This window comes from Pelobates fuscus, chromosome 3, assembly GCF_036172605.1.
Source record: "Pelobates fuscus isolate aPelFus1 chromosome 3, aPelFus1.pri, whole genome shotgun sequence".
Taxonomy (NCBI): Eukaryota; Metazoa; Chordata; class Amphibia; order Anura; family Pelobatidae; genus Pelobates; species Pelobates fuscus.
The window spans coordinates 349737746-349763039 of NC_086319.1; the positions used below are offsets into that span (position 1 = coordinate 349737746).

The following is a 25294-nucleotide window of genomic DNA, read 5'->3' on the forward strand; positions in this document are numbered from 1 at the left end:
GAGATGCAATCTCTGCCACTGAAATTGGGCCAAACTGCCTGTTTCTACATTACTTTCAATGGGCAAAAAGGAAAAAGGTGTATACATACAAGATTCTTGGCGTGGCGTTGATGGGATGGGAAGTAATACATAGTAATGAGCAGGGCTGTCATCAGGGGGTACAGGCAATACCCTTGTAGGGGCCCCATCCAGCTCAGACGCCCACGTATCTCTGTATTGCTTAGTGGTCCAGTTCAGTAGAAAACTCTCTCCCTGAACCACATGGCAGAGTAAGCGCTTTATTATATGAGAGCCTGCACAGCTCCCTTGTAGATGGCTCTTATTGTCAGCGGAGGCCCAGACGTGGTGAATATAGAAACATAGAATGTGGTGGCAGATAAGAACCATTTGGCCCATCTAGTCTGCCCAATTTTTTAAAATATTTTCATTAGTCTTATGCCTATCCCACGCATGCTTAAACTCCTTTACGATGTTAACCTCTACCACTTCAGCTGGAAGGCTATTCCATGCATCCACTACTCTCCCAGTAAAGTAATACTTCCTGATATTTTTAAACCTTTGTCCCTCTAATTTAAGACTATATCCTCTTGTTGTGGTAGTTTTCCTTTTTTTAAATATAGTCTCCTCCTTTACGGTGTTGATTCCCTTTATGTATGTTTCTATCATATCCCCCCTGTCTCGTCTTTCCTCCAAGCTATACATGTTAAGATCCTTTAACCTTTCCTGGTAAGTGTTATGTCGTCACCCTCTGTTTCTCATACTTTGCTGCCATGCAAGCTGCAATACACAACCTCTAGGACTGCTTGGGGGAGTTAAGGGTAGGGGCAGGGTAAATTTAGGTCTACCTATTGTGGAGGGAAGAGGATGGGGGATCTGTATTTGTCAGTGTTTGGCTGTATGTCTGGGTATTTATGGCTGTGTGTGTGTTTGACAAAAGGTGTGTGTGTGATGGCAGTCATCATCACTAGGGGCTGAAAATGGACAATTTATGTAGGTCCCCAGGTTATGCTTATGTCTTAATCACCCTGTGCCCATTATACCATTATAGGTGCAGGATGTATATAATGTAATGTTAATTGTTAAAGGTTTTGTGTGCTCTCCTGTCCTGCTGATGCTTTCTACTAACTAGGTGGATTTGGCTGTGAAACCGGTACAGTGTCATCAGTTGGTTGCTAATATATTGCAATAATTATGTGCAGTTCCACCTGTTGGTTGCAACAGTTATGCACAGTGCCGAATAGCTAGACAGTGTAATTTGTATATTCAGGTCCATTTGCAGGAGATATATTTTGTGATAATTATGGTGTTATTGTGAATTCCTGTGTGTTTCCCCATATGATTTGATTATTTGATTATGTTATTGAGTGGTCACCGTAAGTTAAAGGTTATGTGCATATGTGCTAGTGTGGAGTTAGAAGAAAAAAAAAAAAAAAAAAAGCTGTGTGTGCTAGTTCAATTTGGAACCATGTGTCTTGTGTGGATTTGTTTAGAGATCCCAGTAACAGAGTGTGTCTGTTTGACAAAGTTTGACTTAATCTCTTGATCTGTCTCTGACAGTTTAAGAGAAAGTGTGTTTGAGTGTGTATGCATGTTCAACTGTGTGTGTGTTTCTAATATTGTGTACTTGTGTATGTGATCGTGTGTGCATAACGTTGCGCATGTGTCCTGCAATGTGTACGTGTGCATTATATATATATATATATATATCTCTATCTCTATCTCTATTTTGAAAAATATTTTAATATGTTTATAAATTCCATGAATTTTTTTTATAAATTATTTTAATATAATAATATTTTGAAAAAAATCTTTTGAAAAGGTTATCCAAAAATATTAAATCAAGGCCTATGCCAGTCGGTGAAGTAGAATTCAGTTTTGGTTTAATATAAGTGCACCCAATTACAACTTTAGTATTAATACACTCTGATATCCAACAACACATTTTTTTCATACTACTGGATTGTATTTTAAGAAATAAACTTCACTCTGGTAATTAGAAATCAGTTCTCACATGGGCATCTGTGGAACAACTATAGTTATGCTTACATTATAAATAGATTTTGACCCTACATCTGGCAACAGTTACAAGCAGCAAAATTGACAAGCTTCCTTGCCTGAAGTAGGACCACACATGTAGGGCTGGCCTCAGGCCATTAAGCGCCCTGCGTGAAAAACCTTCATATCGCCTCCCCACATTCTCCTTGGTCATACACCTTCATCCATGTATGTGTGTGTGTGTGTAGGGGTGTAGTGTTTTATAGGGGATTTATTAAATGAATAATTATTTAAAAACAAATATTTATTCTCCCTTCCCGGTTACCTTGCGATGAGGGGGGAATGTTGATTTCTGGTGTTCCAGTGTGCTGGGAATCTGGTCTGCACCCTTCACCAGGTGCAGAACATGAGTAACTGTCTTGCGAGCTCAGGCATTTACAGTGTCAAGGTTTTCCTCTGGTAATCTGCAGCAACGCAGTGCTTGGAAGCCAATGGCAGTGCAGGCCATAGGTATCAGACTGTCTCCCATGCATTACCGAGTGGCAGACTAAGTAGGTCACATAATACACACATGATACACAGTTACAGACAGAAAGTCACACATACACTCCGTTGCAGGCAGACAGTGTAACTCGCAGTTAGTCACACAGGCAGGCAGACAGTCTCTCACACAGTCACACATACATGCAGGCACACACAGTCGCACAGGCAGACAGTCACAGGCTGGAAGGGAGGAGTTTAGGCAGAGCAGCTTAATTGGCAAAAGGGGGAGGGGGGGCCTACACTCAACCTCCTGATCCCCATTGCCAATGGGTGGGGGCTAATTGTAAAAAAGCCTAGTGAGGGGGAAGCAAAAAACTAATTACCTAAAAAAATATATACATTTTTTTTTAAAAATCACTTACTATCAGATGTCTTCTTTTTTCAGCCCCCCCAAAAAAGGCCAAATGAAATGGCATAAATCCCGTTGAACTAATAAAATACATTTAGAAAATGCAGAAAAAAATCCCAACGCTAAAAAATAATCCATCTTCAGCCAGCGAGGGTTCTGCGCAGTTTGAGCTCTGCAGGGCAAGGAAAGACTTCCCATGCCTTTCAATTTGACTCTTGTTGTGGGCAGATGAAGGCCCTGTGGAAAAAGTCATCTGACTACACTAGATAACACTGAAATTCCCGCACTTACCCAGTTTAACACTTGGGCATTGCTATTGTCTGAAATTCAGACATGAATTTCCGGTATTCATTCTTTCGCCATGAAAGATGAATGAATGAATAGAAATTTCAAATAAAGACCGAATTTTGGTATTCGTTTGTTTCGTTTATGACAAGGAGGGAGCTACAGCTCTCGGCTCACTCCTTGTAATATGTAGAAATCAATATGATCCCATATTAGCATAAGAGAGATTAAAAGTAGGGGCATATCTACTAAATATCTAGGGGCATATCTACTTAACAGTGAGTAGCTGGTGGATGCTCACGGTTGAAAAAACAAAACAAAAACATGAGCGGTGGGTGGGGGCTGTAAATGACAAAGGGTAGTGGGAAACTACTGACTTCACCCATGAGCAGCAGGTGGGGGCCCTTAAGTGACACAAGGGACCATCAAGGATTACTCATTAAATAAATAAAAAAAATAAGCAAATTAAATGAAATTCATTTTAAAAGCAAGGCAAACAAAATCCTCTATGGGAAAATTCTTAAATTGAACTCTGGTTCGACAGCTCGACTGCTTTACCCTAAAATATGGGATTCAGATTTAGCTTGGAAAAATTCTGAGTTTAGTGAATAATTCACTAATAATTCTAAGTGAATCTTCTTGCAGTGTTTCATAAGCATTTGAGATGCAAAAGTAAAGATAATTCCTATTTTATTTGATATAATGTAAAATTTTAAACAAGGCAACCAAAATCTAAATTCATCCTCAACTTTAGACATGATTTATACTCATAAGTGGAAGATCTGTTCTGTCGTATATGATTACCAGCTCACAGACACACGTATACACTTATCTGGAGAAATATGGGAGATTTGCTAATTTTAGGTCTATTCACATATTTCTAATGTGTTTCCTTGTAAGCACGTTCAGTAAGGAAATCCATAAAATTAATGCTAAAATGTAATTACTAAAAAGGAAACAATTATGTGAAAATCTGATAACTAAAAGGAATAATCAGTTATGTTTTAACTAACATAATGTAACAATGAACTTTAGTTACTTCCTTTAGTAACTGATGCAGTTTGCTATTGATTTTACTATAGCTTCTCAGATTTCATACACAATTCATTGTCCCATTTATTTCACAAATGACCTTTTCTCATAGATTTGCTACAAGGATTTAAAATATACAAAACTGCCAGACAATCAAATAAGAAGGTATAGAGTGCTTTTTTAAATGATTGCTGTATATGTGTATAAAACATCCTAGTGCATAGTATGCAAATATTTTCGACTTTAACCTTACAGATTGCAAATAATATAGGATTTAAAAAATAATTAACAGTGTAAGATGCAAACACATACATATATTCGTAAGAAAAAAATATGGCATCATCGTATTATACATTTCAAATAATGATAGAAGTGAAAAAAAAAATCAAATTATTCCTATATCAAAAAACAGTATTTGTCTATTTCTATCAGGCATTAAGTAGAAATTAAGGTAATTTTATTAAAAGATTTAGAATATATATCAAAAGTACACAAGTGAAACATCTTTACTACCAAATAATTTAAAAAGATCCTGTTTTTAAAAGATCCTGTTTTTAAGATCACACTTTTTTTTTTTACATTTTCCCTTTGATTTATTGATTTGCCTTGCGGATAGCCAGATATTGCATCTTGGCTGCACGGATTTCTGTAACCAATGGGACGTCATAAATAATCAATAGAAAATAAGAAAGAAGAACCATAATACACCTGCTTTCAGCTTTGCACAAGAGTAGCAAAACTGAAGGGAAATTATAGGTCTTTGGAGCAAGCGGAGACTTAGTCCCAACACGCAGAATGTAAATCCACCAGAAGAAACTGAGACAGATGTAAAGGTCCCTAAACCGGTCCTTAGGATGGCCGGATAGATAGAATAAAATATAAGCAATGTCAGAACAAGCCAAGGTCAAGAGAAGCCATAAATGTACAAACACGAGAGACAAAGCAGAGTCAGGGGAACCAGAAATACACCAATATGAGAGATAAAGCAGAGTCAGGGGAGCCAGAAAACAGTAGTCAAGAGCAAGCCGGGTCAATACCTAAATATAAAAAATTTACAAAGAATGTGCTGTTGTGACACTAGGAACCACAACATGGCACTGTGCCTTGGGCAGACTGAGATTTTATATGTTTGAGTGCTGAGCTCTATAGTTTAAAGCTCTTCTGACATGATGCCAGCACACGTGCGCCGCATCATAAAAATGGTGCATGGGAGCAGAGGTCCGCTGGATCGGAGTGTCGTCAGATCACAAGGGTAAGTACAGAAGGGCTGTACACTTTTACCGTATCATTACCATCCAACTTTGTGCAGAAAATACATTTATCAAGTTGGGGGCAACAGAAATAGCAACATTTGGTGCCAAGTGAGCCTGGTAAAAAAAAAAAAAGAAAAGAAAATGGTCTAACAAAAAAACAAAAGAAAAATTCTCAGGCACTCACTGTGATACGTTTAAAGCAGCTTTAATGGATTCGCAACGTTTCGACCTGTACCCAGGTCTTTATCAAGCTTGAAAAATAGAGAAGAGGATTGCACTCAATCACAAAAATAAAGGGTGCTAACTAAGTATATGTCAGCATACCCCATAGAATATACATTAAATAAAAATTCCCAGGCTCTCACTGTGATACGTTTAAAGCAGCTTTAATGGATCCGCAACGTTTCGACCTGTACCTAGGTCTTTATCAAGCTTGATAAAGACCTGGGTACAGGTCGAAACGTTGCAGATACATTAAAGCTTAAGGCATTAAAGGACTACTGCTGTTTAGTGTGCCCACGGTGCCCAATTTAGCTAATAATAGCACAGAAGTCTCTTATTCTAATGGCGATACAGCTTTCTCTACAAAGAGAATTTGCATTTCCTGTATGAAGAGATACACATGTTCAAAGCTTCAACTCCTATTGATATCACCAGAGTGACTATTTTTAAATGATTAATGACAATCACTTTCTTTCTTGTCAATATCAAATGCTTAGAAAAAAAATATTGAAAGATGAAACGGCTACCACCATGCACATGATAACTCAATCAAGAAAAAAGGTGACCGTCTTTAGGTCGCTACATGGGAAATATTTACACATCTAACAGAAGCATAAATTATTCATTAAATATTACAAATGTGTATTCATGATCTTCTGTATTCTTTTATTACAGATCTATAATAAAAATTCCATAATTTATTTAGAGGATGCTGGGAAATAGACATTCAGCAGTTTTGCAATATCTCTGGTTACGTCAACATTTTATTGCATACTTTGAGATGGTATAATGATGGATCAAGGAGTGACCTGTGAGATCCTTAAATACATTAGAAATCATTGGCATTTACTTAAACACACACGCAAGTTCTCCTAGGCTAGGGTCTCTAGAAAAACCTAAAAGATTTAACAAGGCACTGAAAATATTCAGTTTGGACTGTTGTTGTTCTCTATTAGACAGTATATGTCACACATTCATGTTGCAGACCACTCATTTCATGTCATCCAAAACAAACTCCATTGGATTGAAATCTGGGACGCACACATCTATGATGTAAAATAACAAAAAAAAAAAAAGCAGTAAATCATATTTCTATCTAGCCAAAAAATGAATAGCAGTAAATAGAACTTTAGACAAGGACAGCAGCATTCTGATAGAACAATACAAGGGACAATATTACAAATCCATAAATATACTACCAATAGAATTAAAAATGAAATATTGCAAAGGATGAATAAAATGATCTGATCTGGCTACCTGGAAATTAAATCCGACCCAGACAATGAGTCTACTGCATTCTAAATTGGTTATTACAAATGAACGATGCTCCGTATTAGCAGTGTCTCCAGGAATTAGTCAGCATAATGAGACCTGATATCTCCCCATTCTGCTGGAGAGTAAATGCTAGAATTTAACTGGCCAGAACATGTTATTGTCATTTCTGTCAATGACAATTAAGCACATGTTTAACGCACACAAAAATTACTGTAGACAGAAAAATTATACATTTTCATTATTTGGTTTCCTATGTCCCCCAATGTGGAGGATCATGTAACAATCTATTCTTTTTATCTTTGATGGGCTTCCATTTAGGTAACAGTCAAGCTGGCAACTAAATGGAGGTACATAGAGTAGTGTAAAGAAATGTAACGGATCTCGGTATTCAGCCAGAGTATCTCTGTTAATATCCCTCCTTTTCCTGCAGGACACCTTCAGTGATTATAACAGCTCACCAAAACATCAGCCTAGACGTGATGAAGGGTGAAATAAAATACTCTTTATTTGGTAAAACATGGGTTTATATGCACAGACCCCAGCATGGGGTCTTCAGCAAAAGCATAGGTAAGGCCACCCAGGTCCTTCTGTGACTCGGAGAGGATTTAATCAAATCCTAGGCACACAGGCGCTTAATACAATCATCTCCCAAACACATGAAAAACCTCCAAAAACAAAGAAAACAGTGGTACCCCTCCCCCCCTTTTTTCCCAACAGGGACGCTGTAGGCAGTACAGCACCAGCCCAAATAGGGCTCTCTGAACCGTAATGGGCCAGTTGGGAAATCAAACATCTTCCTCTCTAGTCCCCCAAACTGTAATGTTGGATGGGAGGCAGGGGGGGTAGCACTAATGGGAGTCCCGGGATACCTGGCTCCAATATGGCTGTTACTTGAGTGGACACAGGGGGCACTCTGCTGGGAGTGATTATATTCACTTCCTCATTGTTCTTAGAGAGAGTAGTGCAGGGGTGATACAGATAAAATGGTGTGTGTGTATGTGTGTTGCAGAGACTTTTTGCTGGCTCAATAAGGAGTTGACAACTCCTTATTGAGATGTAGAACGTCCTCAAATTTGAGACAATGGTTGGGTCGCTCACTAAAGTTAAGGAAGTGCAGGATGTGTATGTGTAGTTACACAGTTACACCCCTGGGGTATGTATGGCATGGGTTGAGAAACTAGGAATTACACAAATATAATAAACAAAAAGGAAAAAGGAAAACATGCTATGCCTGTATACCCTTCATGGTACCCACAGGTTGATTTTAAAGTACAAAAAAAATCATATTAGATACACACACACACACATTTTAATAAAACTATAGTCATTCATTTCCCCTCTCAACTATTTCTCAGCATTGTGGTCTATAAGCTGTTCTCATGCTTTCTTCACAACATTACAACATGTGCACCATTGTAGCTATGATTATTCCTCTGGAAAGCACATCTTTTACTAGTGGCATGGAGGAACAAAGTGACAGATATTGCTTTGTGCTGGAGTGATGTCATAACCAGGCTCCGGATATCACCGCAGGAAGATTATGAAAAGTACAGGTCCCTCGCCTCCTCCGCCTCTATTCTCCCTCAAGCGGCAGCCTTCTGGGGAACATGGAGGTGGCCAGCTGGCCTGCTCTTGGCGTACCCCCTTTGCCTGACTACCACGGGTTGAGAAACTAGGCACTACACAAACAAAAACAGCATCCACTATACATATGCACTACATATTTGTGGGTGGACTCGTGTGCATCCTGTGGATGGTCTCAGGGTTGGACCCCAAAACTTCTGATGGCAATCGTACCCACATACCATCCATAACACCCCATAACACACAGCCACCAACGCACAATGTCTACAGCCTACACATTTAAAACTACAAGCAGCTGTAACACACACACGCAACCCCCCTCAAACAACCTTTTTTACCTCACTTTTCCTCAAAAAACATAAATTTTACTTACCGTAAATTTCTTTTTCCTGAAGATTAGAGGCAGTGCTTATACCACTGGGATATCTAATCTGGAGGGAAAAACAGGCAGGCAAATCTCCAAACATTTTGATCCCTCCCCTAATTACCTCCTTTCCCATAAGTAGCAGCTCCTCCTGATCATCCCCAGACAATACATAAGCCAAATAGCTGCAAATTACTTAGTTTATTAGAAAAAGGGGCGGGAATGTAGCACTGCCTCTAATCTTCAGGAAAAAGAAATTTACGGTAAGTAAAATTTATGTTTTTCCCTTCAGATTAGAGGCAGTGCTTATACCACAGGGATATAATAAAGCAGATCCTGAGGGCGGGTTTCAGTACACTACTGCTTGAAGCACCTTGCGCCCAAAAGCTGCCTACTCCTAGGCCAGTATGTCCAACTTACATTGGCAACAGATAAAACTTTAGAGATACCTGAAGGACCGAGCTTCAGAACCTCCTTGTCCTGATGAAAAGGGACAACAGAAAGTCGGAAGAGAACAGACACACCATGATTTTTCAACACGAGGAGAAATACACTGAGAATCCAATTACTTCCTGGATGTGATTATTAAGGACTGTTCACACTGCTCCCTCTTGCCTTGTGAACCACTTACCTGTGGATACAGGAAACAATCCAATACCTGCCTGTCAGAAAGAGGCAGAGACTAGTAGAGAAATAAGTGTTATTAAAACACTGCAATAGCGCACATAAGTAGATATACATACATAAATATATATATATACACACATCCATATCAAAATCAGGTTCACAAAAATACCTCACAACGTGGATGAATTGATACAGAATGATCAGTCACAGGAGAGGTATAAACCAATGATATTACTAGGCAAAGGCAAGAAGAATTGATAAGAAGGTGGTAACCAGAGGCACCTGGACCATTGCGGTAATCGACCATAATAAGCAGGATAGAAGCGGATAATCAGTTATCCATATGAGAATAAACATCCGCTCACTTACTCTTACCTTATCTTCATATAGCGATGAACTACTAGTGGCAGAGCCCATGGCAATAATAAGCAGTTTGTGTAATCTGGAACATATGAGCCCAAAAGCATACCTTAAGTTGCAGAAAGGGCGCTGATGACAGAGCGAAATACAGTGCTCTGAACTGGTAATGGACTACCGATGGGTAGCACCCATCAAACCTTAAAAGAATTTTTGCTGGATTTTGCCACGGATACTAGAAGATAAGTATCTAGAAATCCAGGGACGCAAACCAACTTACTGGATGAATAAGCAGAGACGCTATTTTATTGACTCCCAGAGGAATTTTAATTTGATAATCCGCCTGTTAATGGTTATAAGGACTATCATGGGTCTGAATGATCCATCTGGTTCCGGCACCAAGAAAAGTCCTGAATAGGTGCCTTGATGTCTTTCCTTTAAAGGAACTACTTCCACCACTCTGATATGTAACAGACTTGATACTTCTCGCCTCAGAGAGAATTCCATATCAGAGAAAGAACCACTGAACCTAGAAACCCTTTCTTTGGGGTTTGTGATAACTCTAGAGCGTATCCTTCTTAATTACTGCGAGGACCCAGCGATCTGAAGATGTCTTATTCCAGAGATCTAGGAAAAACTCGACTTTTTCCCTTCTCCTATAATCAACGGCTCTTATATGTTGACCCCTGAAAAAAGATCTACAAAAGGGACTTTAGAAATGAGGGACGCGTCTCCGAATTCCGAAGTCTCCAATCGGCACTGTAGTCTTCTTACCTACTTGAGAAATAGGGACGCCCACTACAGGGACTGCAGCCAGTTTAAAGTCCAGTTCCGCTTCTATGGAAAAAGAGAGATTTAAAAACTGTCCAGAAATAAAAACAAGTAACTTGGGAATTTTCCATTCTTTGAAATCAACTCCCCAATCAGTGGGTGACCCAAATGGAGTCTTCTGGGACTGTAGATTTCTCAATTGAAGAGACACTGCCTGAATTATCGCCATATTCAGAACCACTAGTTCCAAACTAGTATCGGAACTTCCCAAGACCTTAGACTTGTGTTAGCATGTATTACAATCTGTGAATCCTGGGCAACAGAAGCCTGGACTGACTGTGATGCAGCTGACTGCATATCCGCAAATGTTTGCTGCATACTTTGCTGCAACCAGCTGAGAAAAGTGGACATTTCTGTTCTTTTTGCTTCCTCTGAAGCTTCTTTTGAACACACTGAGCAAAGTTTCCTTTTACTACCATCAGGCATAGGTTGGCCACACACAGCACATATTAAATGCTTGGTTTTAGATGCACATTTCCCCTTCCCAGCAACTTTATCCATATTTTCTGGATTAGACATACTGGAAAAACAAGAAAACAAGAAAGGGGAAAATAAACAAAAATTTTTCTCCTTACGGATTCAGGCTAAGAACCATTTAAAATGAAACTTGACAGTCTTACCTTAAATGGCCTGAGAGTGTGTTGGAGGGCAGGTGAGAAACACACTTCACAACCGATCTGAGAGCTCCTGGCAAACAGAGGTTGGTGCTGGTACATGCTCATATAAGTCCTGTAACCAAACGGAAAACGTCCAGTTCGAATTTGGCGCCCGAATCCAGGTTCGCCTTGCGCATGTGCATAGCGCTCTGCGACTCCCTGGTGGAACGCAACGCAACCTGTGTGTGCGTTCCACCGACAGGACCTCCCAGCCGACGCACGCCTGCGTCCTTCGTCATACCGGCACCTGGCACGGCAAAAGACGGCAACATAAATTTCGAGCGACCACGCCGGCCGGCGTGTTGCACGCTACCTACCGGACATCAAGGAAGCAGAGCCTCCAGAGCCTCAGCCCTTCTCACCTACTTCCTGGAGAACCTTCCTGTCTAACCTCCCCTGCCGAAGGCAGGCAAAGAACTGGGGATGATCAGGAGGAGCTGCTACTTATGGGAAAGGAGGTAATTAGGGGAGGGATCAAAATGTTTGGAGATTTGCCTGCCTGTTTTTCCCTCCAGATTAGATATCCCAGTGGTATAAGCACTGCCTCTAATCTGAAGGGAAAAACAAAGCTATTGTTGGAAGAGGTGGCATATATTCGGGGCAGAAAACTGGATTTTGCTTAGTGTGATAAAAATATCTCTACCATCCCTGTTAATGGGTACATGCTTGCCTTGATTTAATTAACAAAAAGTGAATTACAGTTAGAGCTACGCTATAAAAAAGAAAATATGGTAAATAATTTAGTTTCTACTCTAATTTATTTTAGAATTTTATGTTTTGTCTTATTTGTGGATTTTAGTATACTGTAAATATTAATAATTGGATTTGGAAATAAACATAAAAGTGTTCCACATAAAAATATAGTCTACCTAAATTATCGCAGCCCCTACCTAATCATGTGATAACTCAATATTTCAAAATAACTGCAATGATTATGGTGAATTTAGACTGCAATGTTTTTAGGTATATACAACCTAAAAGAATAAAAACCATGCTACAGTAAAATCATTATTTGAGGTTGTAGTTTGAGAGGGTATGCAGTGTTAACTGACGCACTTTCAGCTTACCGTAATTTATTAAGTATGGTAACACCATGCCCCTACAGGTAAACCATGTATTTTACCAAAATACAGAATTCTTTCAACAATAATGGAACTGTCTGAAGTGCAGCAAGTTATTTCTGGTTAGTTGCATCTAAGATCATTTTAAAACGTTTAGAAAAGAAAAGAAAATAAATCAGTGGAACATTTAAAAATATAGCTGTAAAAAAAAAATTAAAAAAAAAATCTATGTATATGAACTGCAAAAAGGAAGAAAACCACCTCTGTTAAATAACTATTTCCATAGGCCTTATTGTAGCCATTTTGTCACACATTAAAATCCTACAATAGACTTACAATAACTGTGGCAGCTGCAAAGTATATTTATAGTTCTGGAAAAAAAATACAAATATATTTATAGTTCCTAAAGAGATATTCGCAGTAGAATAGCAATTTTTTAATTTCATCATTAGATTCTGATTTCATTATTAGATTCTGGTATATAGAGGAAATGAAAAAAATGCTAATGGCAACATGAGTTGGGTCACTCACAAGTGAGCAGAACATCTCAGTTCATTGGTAGTGCGTGTCTGGAGCTTTACCAAAATGGATCAAAATCCCACGTGAGAAAAGAACCAACTTTTATATGTGGAGATTTCAGGTATCATTAGGTTTCAAAATCAAATATTTTAAATCAGGAAGAGCAGATCAACAGCACATCATTTTATGTGCCTGTCCTAGGGCAAAATAGCCTTTACATTGTCTGTGGATGATCTATTCAATGGTATTATCTGATTTTATATACACTATATGGATAGAAATATTGGGACAAATCACCAACAGGGCCTTTTATAAGACACCACAATCTAAATACATATAAAATAATAATATTTTTTTATTACTGGTATTTATAAAGCGCCAGATTCCGCAGCGCTGTACAATCAGTGGAGAACGTACAATATATACAGACAAATACAAAAGGTAGAGAGAGCCGTGCCAGTAAGCTGATAACTAGCCATTGAAGGTCTTTTATACAAAGTGCTTAGCTTACCTAATTCGTCACCTATTTGCAGTTATAACAGTTTCCACTCTTCTGGGAGACTTTATGGGAAAACTGTTTTTGTGGGGCTTTTTCACATTCATCCAGTATAGCATTTGTGAGGTCAGGCACGGATATTGGACATGAAGACCTGGGTTGCAATCTCCGTTCCAGTTCATACCAAAGATGTTCGATGGGGTTGAGGTCAGGGCTCTGTGCGGGCCAGTTAAGTTTTTGCACACCAAACCCATCCAACCGTGTCTTTATGGACCTTGCTTTGTGCACTGGAGCTCTGTCATACTAGACTAGAAAAGGGTGTTCCCAAAACTGTTCCCACTATTGTTTACGATTTCCCTTCAATGGAAGTGAAGGGCCTAGCCCAACCCCTGAAAAACAGTCCCATATCATTATGCCTCCTCCACCAAACTTTTATAGTTTATCCTGTCGTTTGTCAAAACCGTACTTGTCAATCAGACTGACAACAGAGAAGCGTAATTCATCACTCCACATTACACTGTGCTTGGGTCCAGTGGTGGTATACTTTACACCACTCTGACACTTGGCATTGTACTTGGAGATGTGAAGCTTGCACGCAGCTGCTCGGCCATTGAAAACCATTCCATGATGCTCTTGCTGCACAGTTTGTGTGCAGATTTTAATGCTAGTGAAATTTTTGAACTCTTCATTTATGGAATCAATGGAGCATTGGGCATTTTCATGCACCATGCGTATCTTGCACTTGTTAATCCTTCCCTGTGACCAAGTGGTCTTCTGCTTTGTGGTAGAGTTGCTGGTATTCCTAAATGCTTTCACTTTCCAATAATATCACTTACAGTGAAATTTCATTCCTGCTAGATATTTCACAAATTGACTTTTTGCAAAGGAGGCATCCTATCACAGTACCATGCTTGAATCACTGAGCTCCTCATAACGACCAATTTTATTTTTCCACAAATGTTTGTAAATGCAGACTTGGCAACCTTCAGCACCTCAGATGTTTTGGACTACACCTCCCATGATGCTTTGCCATCATTATGGCTGTAAGAGCATTATGGGAAATGTAGTCCCTAACATCTGGAGTTCAACTGGTTGTCTGGCTTATAGTGTATTCAAAACCTGTGAGTGCATTTTTTTTTCTAGATACACACACAAACAATCTAGAAGTTTTCTTTAAGTGTTGGTAAATGATATTTGCCTTGTATGTAAAAAAAGTAACTGACCTGCAAATGCTTTTGAGATCCGATCTTTCTTCCATTCCCATGGCTGGTCATATTCCTCTGGAGGCCTTTCATCATCTTGTGGCAAACGAGATTCCCGTGGTTGTTGACATGATATTTCTTCTTCTGCATCTAGTCCATTTTTTGAGGGCTCATACGGTGTGTCATATAAGTGTAAAGGTTTACACGGCAGCTCTTTGGAACCTCTTCTACGGATTTCTACAGAGGATAAAAGGAAAAAAAATGAAAATTCTAAGTAAAATCAGCAATTTTTTTATAGGTATAAAGAATGCAATACTGTAATGATTCTTCTTACACAAAATGAAAGTTGCATTAATTTTTTTTCAAATAAAACTATTTTTATACATCAAACTTCATTGCAGATGTCCAAGGCTATACCTAATCAACAAAGAACAAGACTTATCATGCTTAAGAGTAAATGCCTACAGTATCTTCATTGAATTAACCTATATTTCTCAAAATGGTCTTTATTTGAAATAAGAATACATCCTGAAATTCTCTTATCATGCGAGTCATAAGGACAGTTGAGAGCTCTTGGGCTTGTGGCATAGCCACAATCTTGGGTAAACGTAGGTTGCTGTACATTAAAACATTATAAAAAACTGTAAATCACTACAACAGTCATATCTTTTTCAACAGTGTAGGTGACTGCAACAGTGCAACTGTGTGCATCTGACTCTGCAGTCACACATGGATCTATATGCACATTTTTTAATTAAATACCCATGAAACAAGGCCAAGAAAACCAGCACAACTATAATACACAACCAATACACACATGAAGACTGTTGAAGACATTGCAGTTTCTCTGCACTAAGTGTAAAAGGGTCACTGCACCCAGACCACTTCAATTCGCTGAAGTGGTCTGGGTGCCTACAGTGTCCCTTTAAGAAGTCTTAAAATGGCAGAACTGGCAGAAATAGGCAGCTTTGTTAAGCTCATAGCATTCATTTTTGTTTTAGTTCAGAGCTATTTTTGAGGATGTACTTTTGTGACATTGATCGATTATAGTACACAATAAAAAGCCAAAACATTAAATCGACCTGCCTAATATCGTATAGATCTCCCTCGTGCTGCCAAAACAGCCCTTCTACATTAATGCATGTACTGAATGTGTCCTATCATATCTTGCACCAAAACATTAGCAACAGATCCTTTAAGTTCTGAATGTTGCGAGGTGGGGCCTCCATGGATGCTCAAAAAGATTGAGATCTAGGGAATTTGGAGGCAAAGGCAACACCTTGAACGCATGGTCATGTTCCTCAAACCATTCCTGATCATTTTTTGCAGTGTGCCAGAACGGATATCCTGTGCTCCCTACATGCCTGACTGTTCACAAATATTAAACAAAGTTTGCAGTTTTGGTGACCATTGCGTCTGTAATTTGGACACAGACTATTTGGTTTCTTTGGAACACTTGCAATTCTCCTGGTTTGAAAGGGTACCCATCAACATGATAATTGTCAGACCACTTTCATAGGTGACATATTTCTCATTATCAATGACAAATCTGTGTGGCTGGAACTTCATTTGTAACTGGTTAAGATGTCAAAATTATCTCATATGCCATTTCCATTGTTTTATCCACCCCGTATATAAATAAACACAAACTAGAGGCAATTCACTTCGGAAGAAAATCTTCCTAATATTAAGCTTCTAAGAACATAAGCTAAAATGTGTGCAAAAGTAGCTCACAGCTGGACTTAAGCATTTCCTTTTCATGCACTTAATACAACCATAAAACACCTCTAATACCAGATTAGAAAATAACTGGTGTCGGTTTTATTCCATGAATAAATCTGCACAGGGACACCATTTTTTTATGGATCTATTGTTCTTATTATAGCTACAGCTAAAGTCTAAATTGCATCTAACACCAACTAAAGATAATTCACAGCAACCAAAAGGTCATGTTAAATTGTTATTGTAGAAGTTGGATTTTAGACACGTGCAATTAAATATCTCAGATCACCAGGACTGAAGTGATTAAAGAGGACTTGTTGCATTCAGAGTAGTGACAGTTCTGGGTTCATGTAGGAGTTAATTCCTTACTGACATCCATTTGTAGTCATTTCCATGATGGGAGGTCTGGACTACAGCCAAAGATGACCTATGTCCCATCTCAAATATCTTGAATCTTTGAAAGATGTCAGATATATTCCCATAGTGCTTGCAAGCAAAACATCGATAATGACACAATTGCACTGGCAATCAGTAGTATTTTCCAACACAAATGTTTGTTTATACTTTTCAATGCAAGTGATGAATTAACTGGCTACGAGCACAGTAGATCAATATTATTATGACCCAATCCATCTTCCGCGGCAGCTTATAATAATTCCATCACCAGCCCACACTGGAGCCCAGTAGCATTAAGTGACAAGAAAATGTGAGCTGCAGCTGTGTGCTCACGTAAATGCCAGTTAAATGCTCATTCTGTACCCTACAGCATCCTGCTTTCCTATTGAATTAGCAACAGAGAGCAGTGACTCCCCACATGTACATCCACACTGGAGAAGGAAGGGTTGTGTGAAACAGTCGCTTTACAGAAGGGAAGAGGCACTCGGCCTAGTGAATGCTATACGGTCACTGAAATAAAAGAAAATGTTTATACAGCTTTCGTTTAGGTCCAATCCAAAGCGAGTTTAATCAGTGCAATAAGAGCCTTTCTTTGCATACATTGATACTTTAAGATACAATTAAAATATGCACTGGTAAAGATCCTTTGTGGAAGTACAATATAGATATAAGATAATAGACTACATGTAAACAATTTATAGACTAAATTCTCATTGAGGTTTTGCACTAAAATAAAGCTACCAAACAGCTCTGTTGGGGGAGAGAGAGAGAGGGGATAGCACTTCTGTTTACAAGATGCATATGAATAAAGATAATTAAAGGGACACTATATAGTCACCAGAACCACTACAGCTTATTAATGTAGTGGTTGTGGTGTTTATAGCCTGGTCCTGCAGGCATTTCAACGTTAACGCTGCCAAAATGGGGGTGGGGGGTGGGGGAGCGGGAGCATGACATGGCACCCAGACCACTTCATTGATATGAACCTAGGCTCATGACATAATTAGTTCAGTTCATGACACAGATCCGAACAGAGTGACGTCTCATCACTCCATTCCTATACTCCCTAACCATCACTCGCAGTGCCGGCACAGAGTTGATGTAACAATTACAGCACATGCTCTGTGGTGAGGTCTCTTCATCTCTCCCAGTTTCTCAATTCCTTGGCAAGAAGGGTCTGCTGAGGTATTGTGAGAGATGGCAAAAAACTGAATTTCTAAATAGGTTTTTCTTCCAATCTATCCATTTGCTAGTAAAAATGCTTGGCACAATGTATAGATAGAATTGTATGCTCAATCTAATCAGCATTGTTTGGGGCAGGACATGTTCACTTTAAATAATTTGAGTTTAGAGGTAAAAATGCTATACCACCATTCCACCAATAAGGGCTGCTTTGAACTCCCAGCCCTTTCCATCCATGAGGCAGGAAGGAGGCATGTAAAGATTTGCATCTGAGAATTATGGATTCCAACAAGGATTTAAAATATCCGCTGGGATTCTATACCAAGAACTATTCACGTTGGCTCCATCACAATCTGACTAATCTAAATTTATTAGTTGCCCTTATATGATTTAGTAAAATTAAGCTATGATCGCCACACTTTTCAATGTGACATTTTTAATGTGATTGAAATCCACTGCTCCCAAGTCAGCAGTTTAACTCACATTTCCTTACTACACCATGTTTGTAGGCCCATCTAATTATAGATAAAATCATTATGTTTTACAGCAGGATGACAGACACTGGTCTGTAATCAAAGCTTTTAATCAATCAGAGAAATAAAACAGCCACTCCAATTAAAAGCCCCATGATTACAAGAAGAAAAACACGTCCTTCCTAAGGCTAATAAATTGAAAATTCACTAATGATATTCTAAACAAATACATGGGTAGAAGTTATACCTGCTTACTGGTTAACAATTGCTCGGCAAAAGGTAATATAGCCATCATTATGCAATGCTTTACAAAAGGTACTTGGGTATAGACAAGGCTTTATTAAATATACAAAGAATGCTCCGGCTTCTTCAAACAAAACCAATGCTTTTAGGAAATGTGTGGTGTTTTTTTTTTATATCTAAAAGCAATTAAGGTATGCAATCAGTGCTGTATTTGCCGCAAGGCAAACAAGGCATTTGCCGCAATGCAGCTCTTTCCAGGGGGCGGCAAAAAAACGTCGCCCCCAAATGCCCACTTAGCAAGCGGCTAGCTGAGCTGCAGGCGTGCGGCCATGGAACGCTGATTTGTGAGTTCTCCTGCCGCAGAGTATTGCTAGGAGCCAGAATATGCGAGTGTGCTGGGCAAGTAGAGCTCACAAATCAGCGCTCCCTCGCCGACCACCTGCTGCATGCTGCCTTCCTGCCCAAACAGCCCGGCCAGCAGCTCTAATGGACCCCAGGTAAAAATCCACCCAGTTCTCCCACAGGTAGGGAGGCTGGGTAGATTTAAATGAAAATAAAAAATATATATCTGTGAGTGTTGGGGGGAAATGTGTGTGTGCCTGGGTGTCAGTGAGTCTGTGTGTGTGTGTATGTCTGTCAGTGTGTGTCTGTGAGTGAGTGTGTGCGTATGTCTGTCAGTGTGTGTCTGTGAGGGAGCCTGTGTGTCTGAGTGAGTGTGTGTCAGCGTGTGAGTGAGGGAGTGTGTGTCTGCAAGCGAGTGTGTGCGAGTCTGTCAGTAATTGTGTCAGTGATTGAGTGTGTGTCTGTCTGTCAAAGTGTGTGTTAGTCTTTAAGAGGAAGAGGTGTTTTATGAAAACTACTGGAATAGCACACACTATACCATCTTAAAGATGCAATATGAATATCTGTATTAAAGGACCACTAAAGTGCCAGGAAAACAAACTAGTTTTCCTGGCACTATAGTGCCCTGAGGGTGCCCCCAACCTCAGGGTCCCACTCCCGCCAGGCTGAATAGGTAGGAAGGGGGTTAAACACTTGCCTTTCTCCAGCGCCGGGCTCCCTCGGCGCTGGGGACTTTCCTCCCTATTCGGCTGAATGCGCATGCCCGGCAAGAGCCGCGCGCACAGTCAGTCCATAGAAAAGCATTCTCAATGCTTTCCTATGGACGCTGGCATCATCTCACTGTGAAAATCACAGTGAGAAGCGCGGAAGCGCCTCTAGAGGCGGTCAATGAGACAGCCACTAGAGGCTGGATTAACCCTAGTGTAAACATAGCAGTTTCTCTGAAACTGCTATGTTTACAGCAGGCAGGGTTAATGGCACCTGGCACATTAAGCTGAAGTGGTCTGGGTGCCTATAGTGGTCCTTTAAAAATCAGATCGACCAATAATTAGTTTGCGGATAAGAGTTCTAGGTTTATACACAAACACAACATTTATTGAATGCTTCTACAGAAACCAAAACAAGGTGGACAAGAGTTCACACATCTTCACATCTCTGCAGTGACAAGCACTACATTCAAGTCATTAACATACCAAGAGTAATTTAGCATGGTGCAACCTATTGAAGCCTTCTAGTATTATGTGTAAGAAAAAAACAAAATCATAGAAACTTGTGATCCAAATCTTAACTCAATATGAGCCACTGTTGCAACACAAACTAGCTCAGAGCATTTTGCGGTTGCTGACAAAGAATTGTCACACATGTTGTCATTGCTTGATCAAATAATAATCAATATTGTATTTTAAGCTGTGCTGGCTTGGAAGATTCATGGCTCTGGAACAAAAAGTTACGGTAGAACTAGTTATCAAATTTGAATTTATTTTTCGAGTCTGGAAAAGCATGTACCAACACTCTAGATTAAACCATCTTCGTATGCATATATTGGATTGGAAATTCTAAATAATATGTTCAAAAGCAGGCTGAAGAACAGAGACATTCACTTTAAAAGTAAGGGGTTTAAGAGGTCCCTGCCATCCTATGAGCCAGAGGGCATATGGACTTCACCATATGCATCTCAACTGATCAACGTGGAATGTGTATGTAGAAATTAAAATGTATTTTTGTGTTACAGCTGATCTAAAAGAAAATTCAAATAGCACATAGAATAACACTGTTTAAAAATACCACTCAAGCTGGTATTAATTGCACTCACAAGAATGTAAGATCATATTGTGCTCACTGGTGCCGCCCCAATGTGTAGATGGCGGGCTGTTGGTATCCACACCTCCCAGATTATTATTTTTTTTTCAGATTTCTTCTCACACATTGGGAAAGTGCTATACTCCACTCCAACACAAGTAGTTAAGTTGTTGCAGTATAAATGTATTTAAATAAAATATGATTTAAAAAAAGCAATATAGTCCTACACATTTCGCCTACAAATAGATTTCCTCAGGGACCTTACATGTAATAAAACATGTAATAAAACATGTAACAGAGATACAAAAAAAATGTAAACAAAGTAAAGCTACAATAACCTTTCCCACCCCTGTGTCCATATATAGAATGGTGAGGTGCTTCTTCATTGATGGATCTGTGGGTGTGCGCATTGTTGGCGGGGCCAAACACTGTTTTGGCCAATCTGCACGTTCTCATATAGATACATAGAATCAATGCATCTCTATGAGGAAAATTCAGCATCCCCATGCAGTCCGTGGAGACCCTGAATGGCAGTGCTGCCTGCTGTGTAACACTGCCTCAGTTAGCACCTCCAGTGGCCTTCTGAGGAGTGGCCACTTGGAGGTGTCCCTAAGGGCAATGTAAACACTGCATTTTCTCTGAAAAGGCAGTGTTTACATTAAAATGCCTGAGGTCAATCATTATACAAACCAGAAGTACATTAAGCTATAGTTGTTCTGGTGACTATAGTGTCCCTTTAACTCCAGACCTGACACCGTCAGGGAGGGTTCATCCTGTTACAATAATCATCTCCAACAGGTTGTAAGGATAATTGTTAAAAATAATATTTTGTGAAAATTATATTGCAATTACACTGTTTTTATCAGGTACAAAATGGCTGTGTAGTTTTACTTAATTGAGGCTGTAACGGATCCCCTATACTCCAACTGAGTACATCCGTTGTAAATCTCCCAAATCCCAAGTGAAATTGTGATCAGAGCCCTTGGTTACCCAAACATCAGCCAAGACTTGATGAAGGGTACAACAGGAATGAGTGCCGTTTATTTTGTCACACATGGTTTTACAGGCACAGACCCCTACATGGGGTCTACAACACAAAACAGGGTTTTCAATCCCAAGAAGCTGATGGGGAATGGAGGAGGGACAAAGCAGCCCTGCTAGGGCAGGAAAAGGAAGGGGGAGAAGGAGAGGCACAGACAAGCAATACATTCAGAAAAGGAAAGGGGAGAGGCAAAGACAAGCAATCCATTTCAGTCTAAAGAACTGCTGCCCCCCTTTGTTGACCCACAGCTGCATATACAGACACACACACTGCTCTATGTAGAACGCAGGCACCCAACACAGGGACATCTAGACACGTGTAAAACAGTCACAAAAATTGTGCCGTAAGCTTGTGGCCTGCGCCAAACATATTTTAGGCCATCCATCACATATCTCCCCCCCCATAGGAATAGACAGACCTGTGACCAGGCCCACGACAGGCCTGCAACAAGTGGGTTGAACACCCTCACTCCCCCTTAATAAAAAAGGTTCTTGTTTCCCCCCTTCAACAAGCCTCAACTGATGTTTGTGCCGCACAAAACAGTTTAGGGAGTATAGCTAATCACCCAAAGGAGGGAAGCTAGCTGAGATATTTCCGCTGGCTACCTGAGCCCTGCTAGCCACAAGCTTCAAAGAGAATCCAATGTCTAGGGTAGCAGCAGATCAAAAAAGAAAAAACACCCCTCTGTTAGTCTAGATTTATGGTTTAGTCTGTCTTTTCCAAAATGTCCTTTTTCATACCAACAGTTCCTGGATTTCTTCTGCTAGTCGTCACCTCTGTTTTGTGCCCTGTGCTGGGCATTAGCCTCCCATAAACTTGAATATCAGCTCAAACTGCCTCAACATCTTTTATATTTATAGAATCAGACATGATTTAATAACTCCCAAAAGAATGCAGGATGAGACTCACTCTTCTCTCGATGATGAAATGCTGAATGTTTGCATAAATATATTATTCAGCAATATCATGCATTAGAAGGAATTTCCCATTGCTTACTCTATGTCTAAAACAATTCAATGTAAAAATAAATCTGTAATACGTGCACAGAGGATCTATTAGTAATCTCATATATACAGTGAAAGAACAGCAGGAAAGATTAAAACAACATATAATTAAACTAAAACATTTTTCTGATAGACACAGGAAATATTTTCCAGTTTTACAAGTATATACAAAGTATATTCTGCTCGCATGTATTTTTATTTTCCAACACATTGTACTGGCAGTCTGGATTTAAACAAACACTCATTGGATGTCCAAGAAGTCTCAGTTTAAAATTCATCCCCTTCTTGGTCTCTGCGTATTATAGAGAGAATAAATAATGTCATGATAGGCTCAATTTAAGCAATAGCATTTCCTAGTGCAATATATAATTTGTCAGTGATGATATATTCTATGTTCCTTAAAAGGCACACTATAGGCATCTCATTAAAGTGGTCTGGGTGCACTGTTAGAGAAAATGCAATGTTTACATTGCATGGCTATGACATCCTCTAGTGGCTGTCTTCTGTCTTCCACACAGCCACTGGAGGCTCTTCCTGTATTTTCACCGAGTTTAGCACCGTGAACGATGCTGGACGTCTTCACGCTTTGGATGAGGATGTTCAGCATCTTCAAAACCATAGGAAAGCATCGACTCAATGTTTTCTTGTGGGTAAGATCTAATGTGTGCATACGATTAGCTTCCCCCATCGGTCTGACGTCACAGGAGAAGGAGGCCAATCCAACTCGGAGGGAGATATAGGCCACAAAAAGGAAATATACCCCCAATGTTTCTGCATGAAGTCTTTGTCAAGGGAGCTTCTCATATCGTCTTATATACTTTTTCATTTGAATTTTCTATTTGGCATGTATGATGTTTATTATATGGTATCTAATGATTTAGTTTCTATGTTATGATTGTGTTTAAAATTTTGGTATTATCTTTTTTGTATTTTTTGTTTATTGGGTGTATTTATTCCGTGTATATGGTATATGTTGGTTTATACAGGGGTTTATTGCCTTTGAAAAGGTTGTGAGTTTTGTATATTTTTCCATAGACATTACTTGTTTCTAGGTACTATGTATGTGTTGAATATATACAATAAAGCTAGTTGATATTTATTTAGGGTGTACTCCTTATTGATTTGATATATTTTGTATTTTAGACTCTATAGGGAAGTGAGCAACTTTTTTGTGTTTATTTTTTGTATACTGTTTTTACACAAGTGTTCCCTCCTACTTAACTGCCTCTTTGTAAATGTATGTGTCAGTTTCCTCTGTCTATAAATGTGATGCGAGTGTGCCAATGTGCACTGTGTGTGTCTGTAAAACCAGTGTTTGTCAGTGTCCTGTGTGTAATTGTAGTCTGTGTGTAAATGTGCGTGTGTCAGTGTCCTCTGTGTATTCTATTTTGTGACTTTTTCAGATTAATATTTCATACACTCCTTACATTCATATATTTATTTTAGAAATATTCTTTGCTACCTTTAATTAGGCCTGTTATTCAACATAGATTTAATTACATATCCGTGCCTACATGTTTTTTTATCAACAAAATTTTTGTTTTCTTGAGACGTAGGGGTTACTTATTTTCCATAAAATGTTGAGTGTACTACTGTACTTCAATTTGTATAGAAAACTCAGTAAAGACATATGTCAATTTCTCCATAAAATAAACTGAAACATTATAAATTAACAATAAAGTGCAAAATGTTGAATGTATGTCTTTAAAATAAACACATTTCACCATTTGCATCTTACCCTTTAATTACAGAAAATTGGTCATTAGATTAGTCCTAACAAGATATGTTTGTTTGTATAAGATTTGCCAATTTAACAAATCAGTTACAGTTATCCAAATTTCTGACCTCTCATTGAATAAACTATTAAGATGATATTTTTTCATAAAATAAAAATTATAAAGCGCATTGTTTATTAGATATATCCCTAATGAAAACAAGCATGCATTTAATTATGCAGTTTTAGTTCTTGTCTGAAGGCTTTGCAAGTCCTCCTTTACTTCCCCGGCTCAGACTTTCTGTGGCTGTCCAAGAACAAACTGACTTTTTAATGCAGCTCAAAGAGAACTCTTTGCAAATCAGGTGCTCTGGGCAATTGCCGTCTCTTGAGTTTAGAGATAACCAAACCAGGAAGCAAGAGGACAGACTGTATAATTGACAGCCAGGTGGGTGTAACAAGGTAAGATAATAAAAGTGACAATTTGAAATCTGCACTTTTTGAATAAAACAAACAAACACAAAAAACACTTTTTTTTTAGCATTTTAAAGGACTTCAACCTACCAGTTAACCTGCCTTCTGTCCTATTACATTTTCCAGCATTCATTAATCAGCTACAGACTACCCACTCTCCTGCTGGGTCATATGCAGAACACTACAAGAACAATATGCTTGCATTTCCTTGCTCCTTATGCTCTGTTAATCCTTTGCTTATCCCAGTTCTG

At 39.1% G+C, this 25294-nt stretch overlaps 1 protein-coding gene across 5 annotated transcripts in view; it reads right to left on the bottom strand.

Moving 5' to 3' along the window:
* Positions 1 to 25294, bottom strand: part of SHF (Src homology 2 domain containing F) — a 232226-nt gene that overhangs the window by 82646 nt on the left and 124286 nt on the right. For all 5 annotated transcript variants that reach the window (XR_010090461.1, XM_063449162.1, XM_063449161.1 and 2 more), the window contains exon 3: positions 14673 to 14888. Coding sequence is in view for 4 of the 5 variants with exons in the window: in XM_063449162.1 (XP_063305232.1) it covers positions 14673 to 14888 (216 nt within the window). In the remaining variant the exon portion in view is untranslated. The remainder of the gene's footprint in view (positions 1 to 14672; positions 14889 to 25294) is intronic.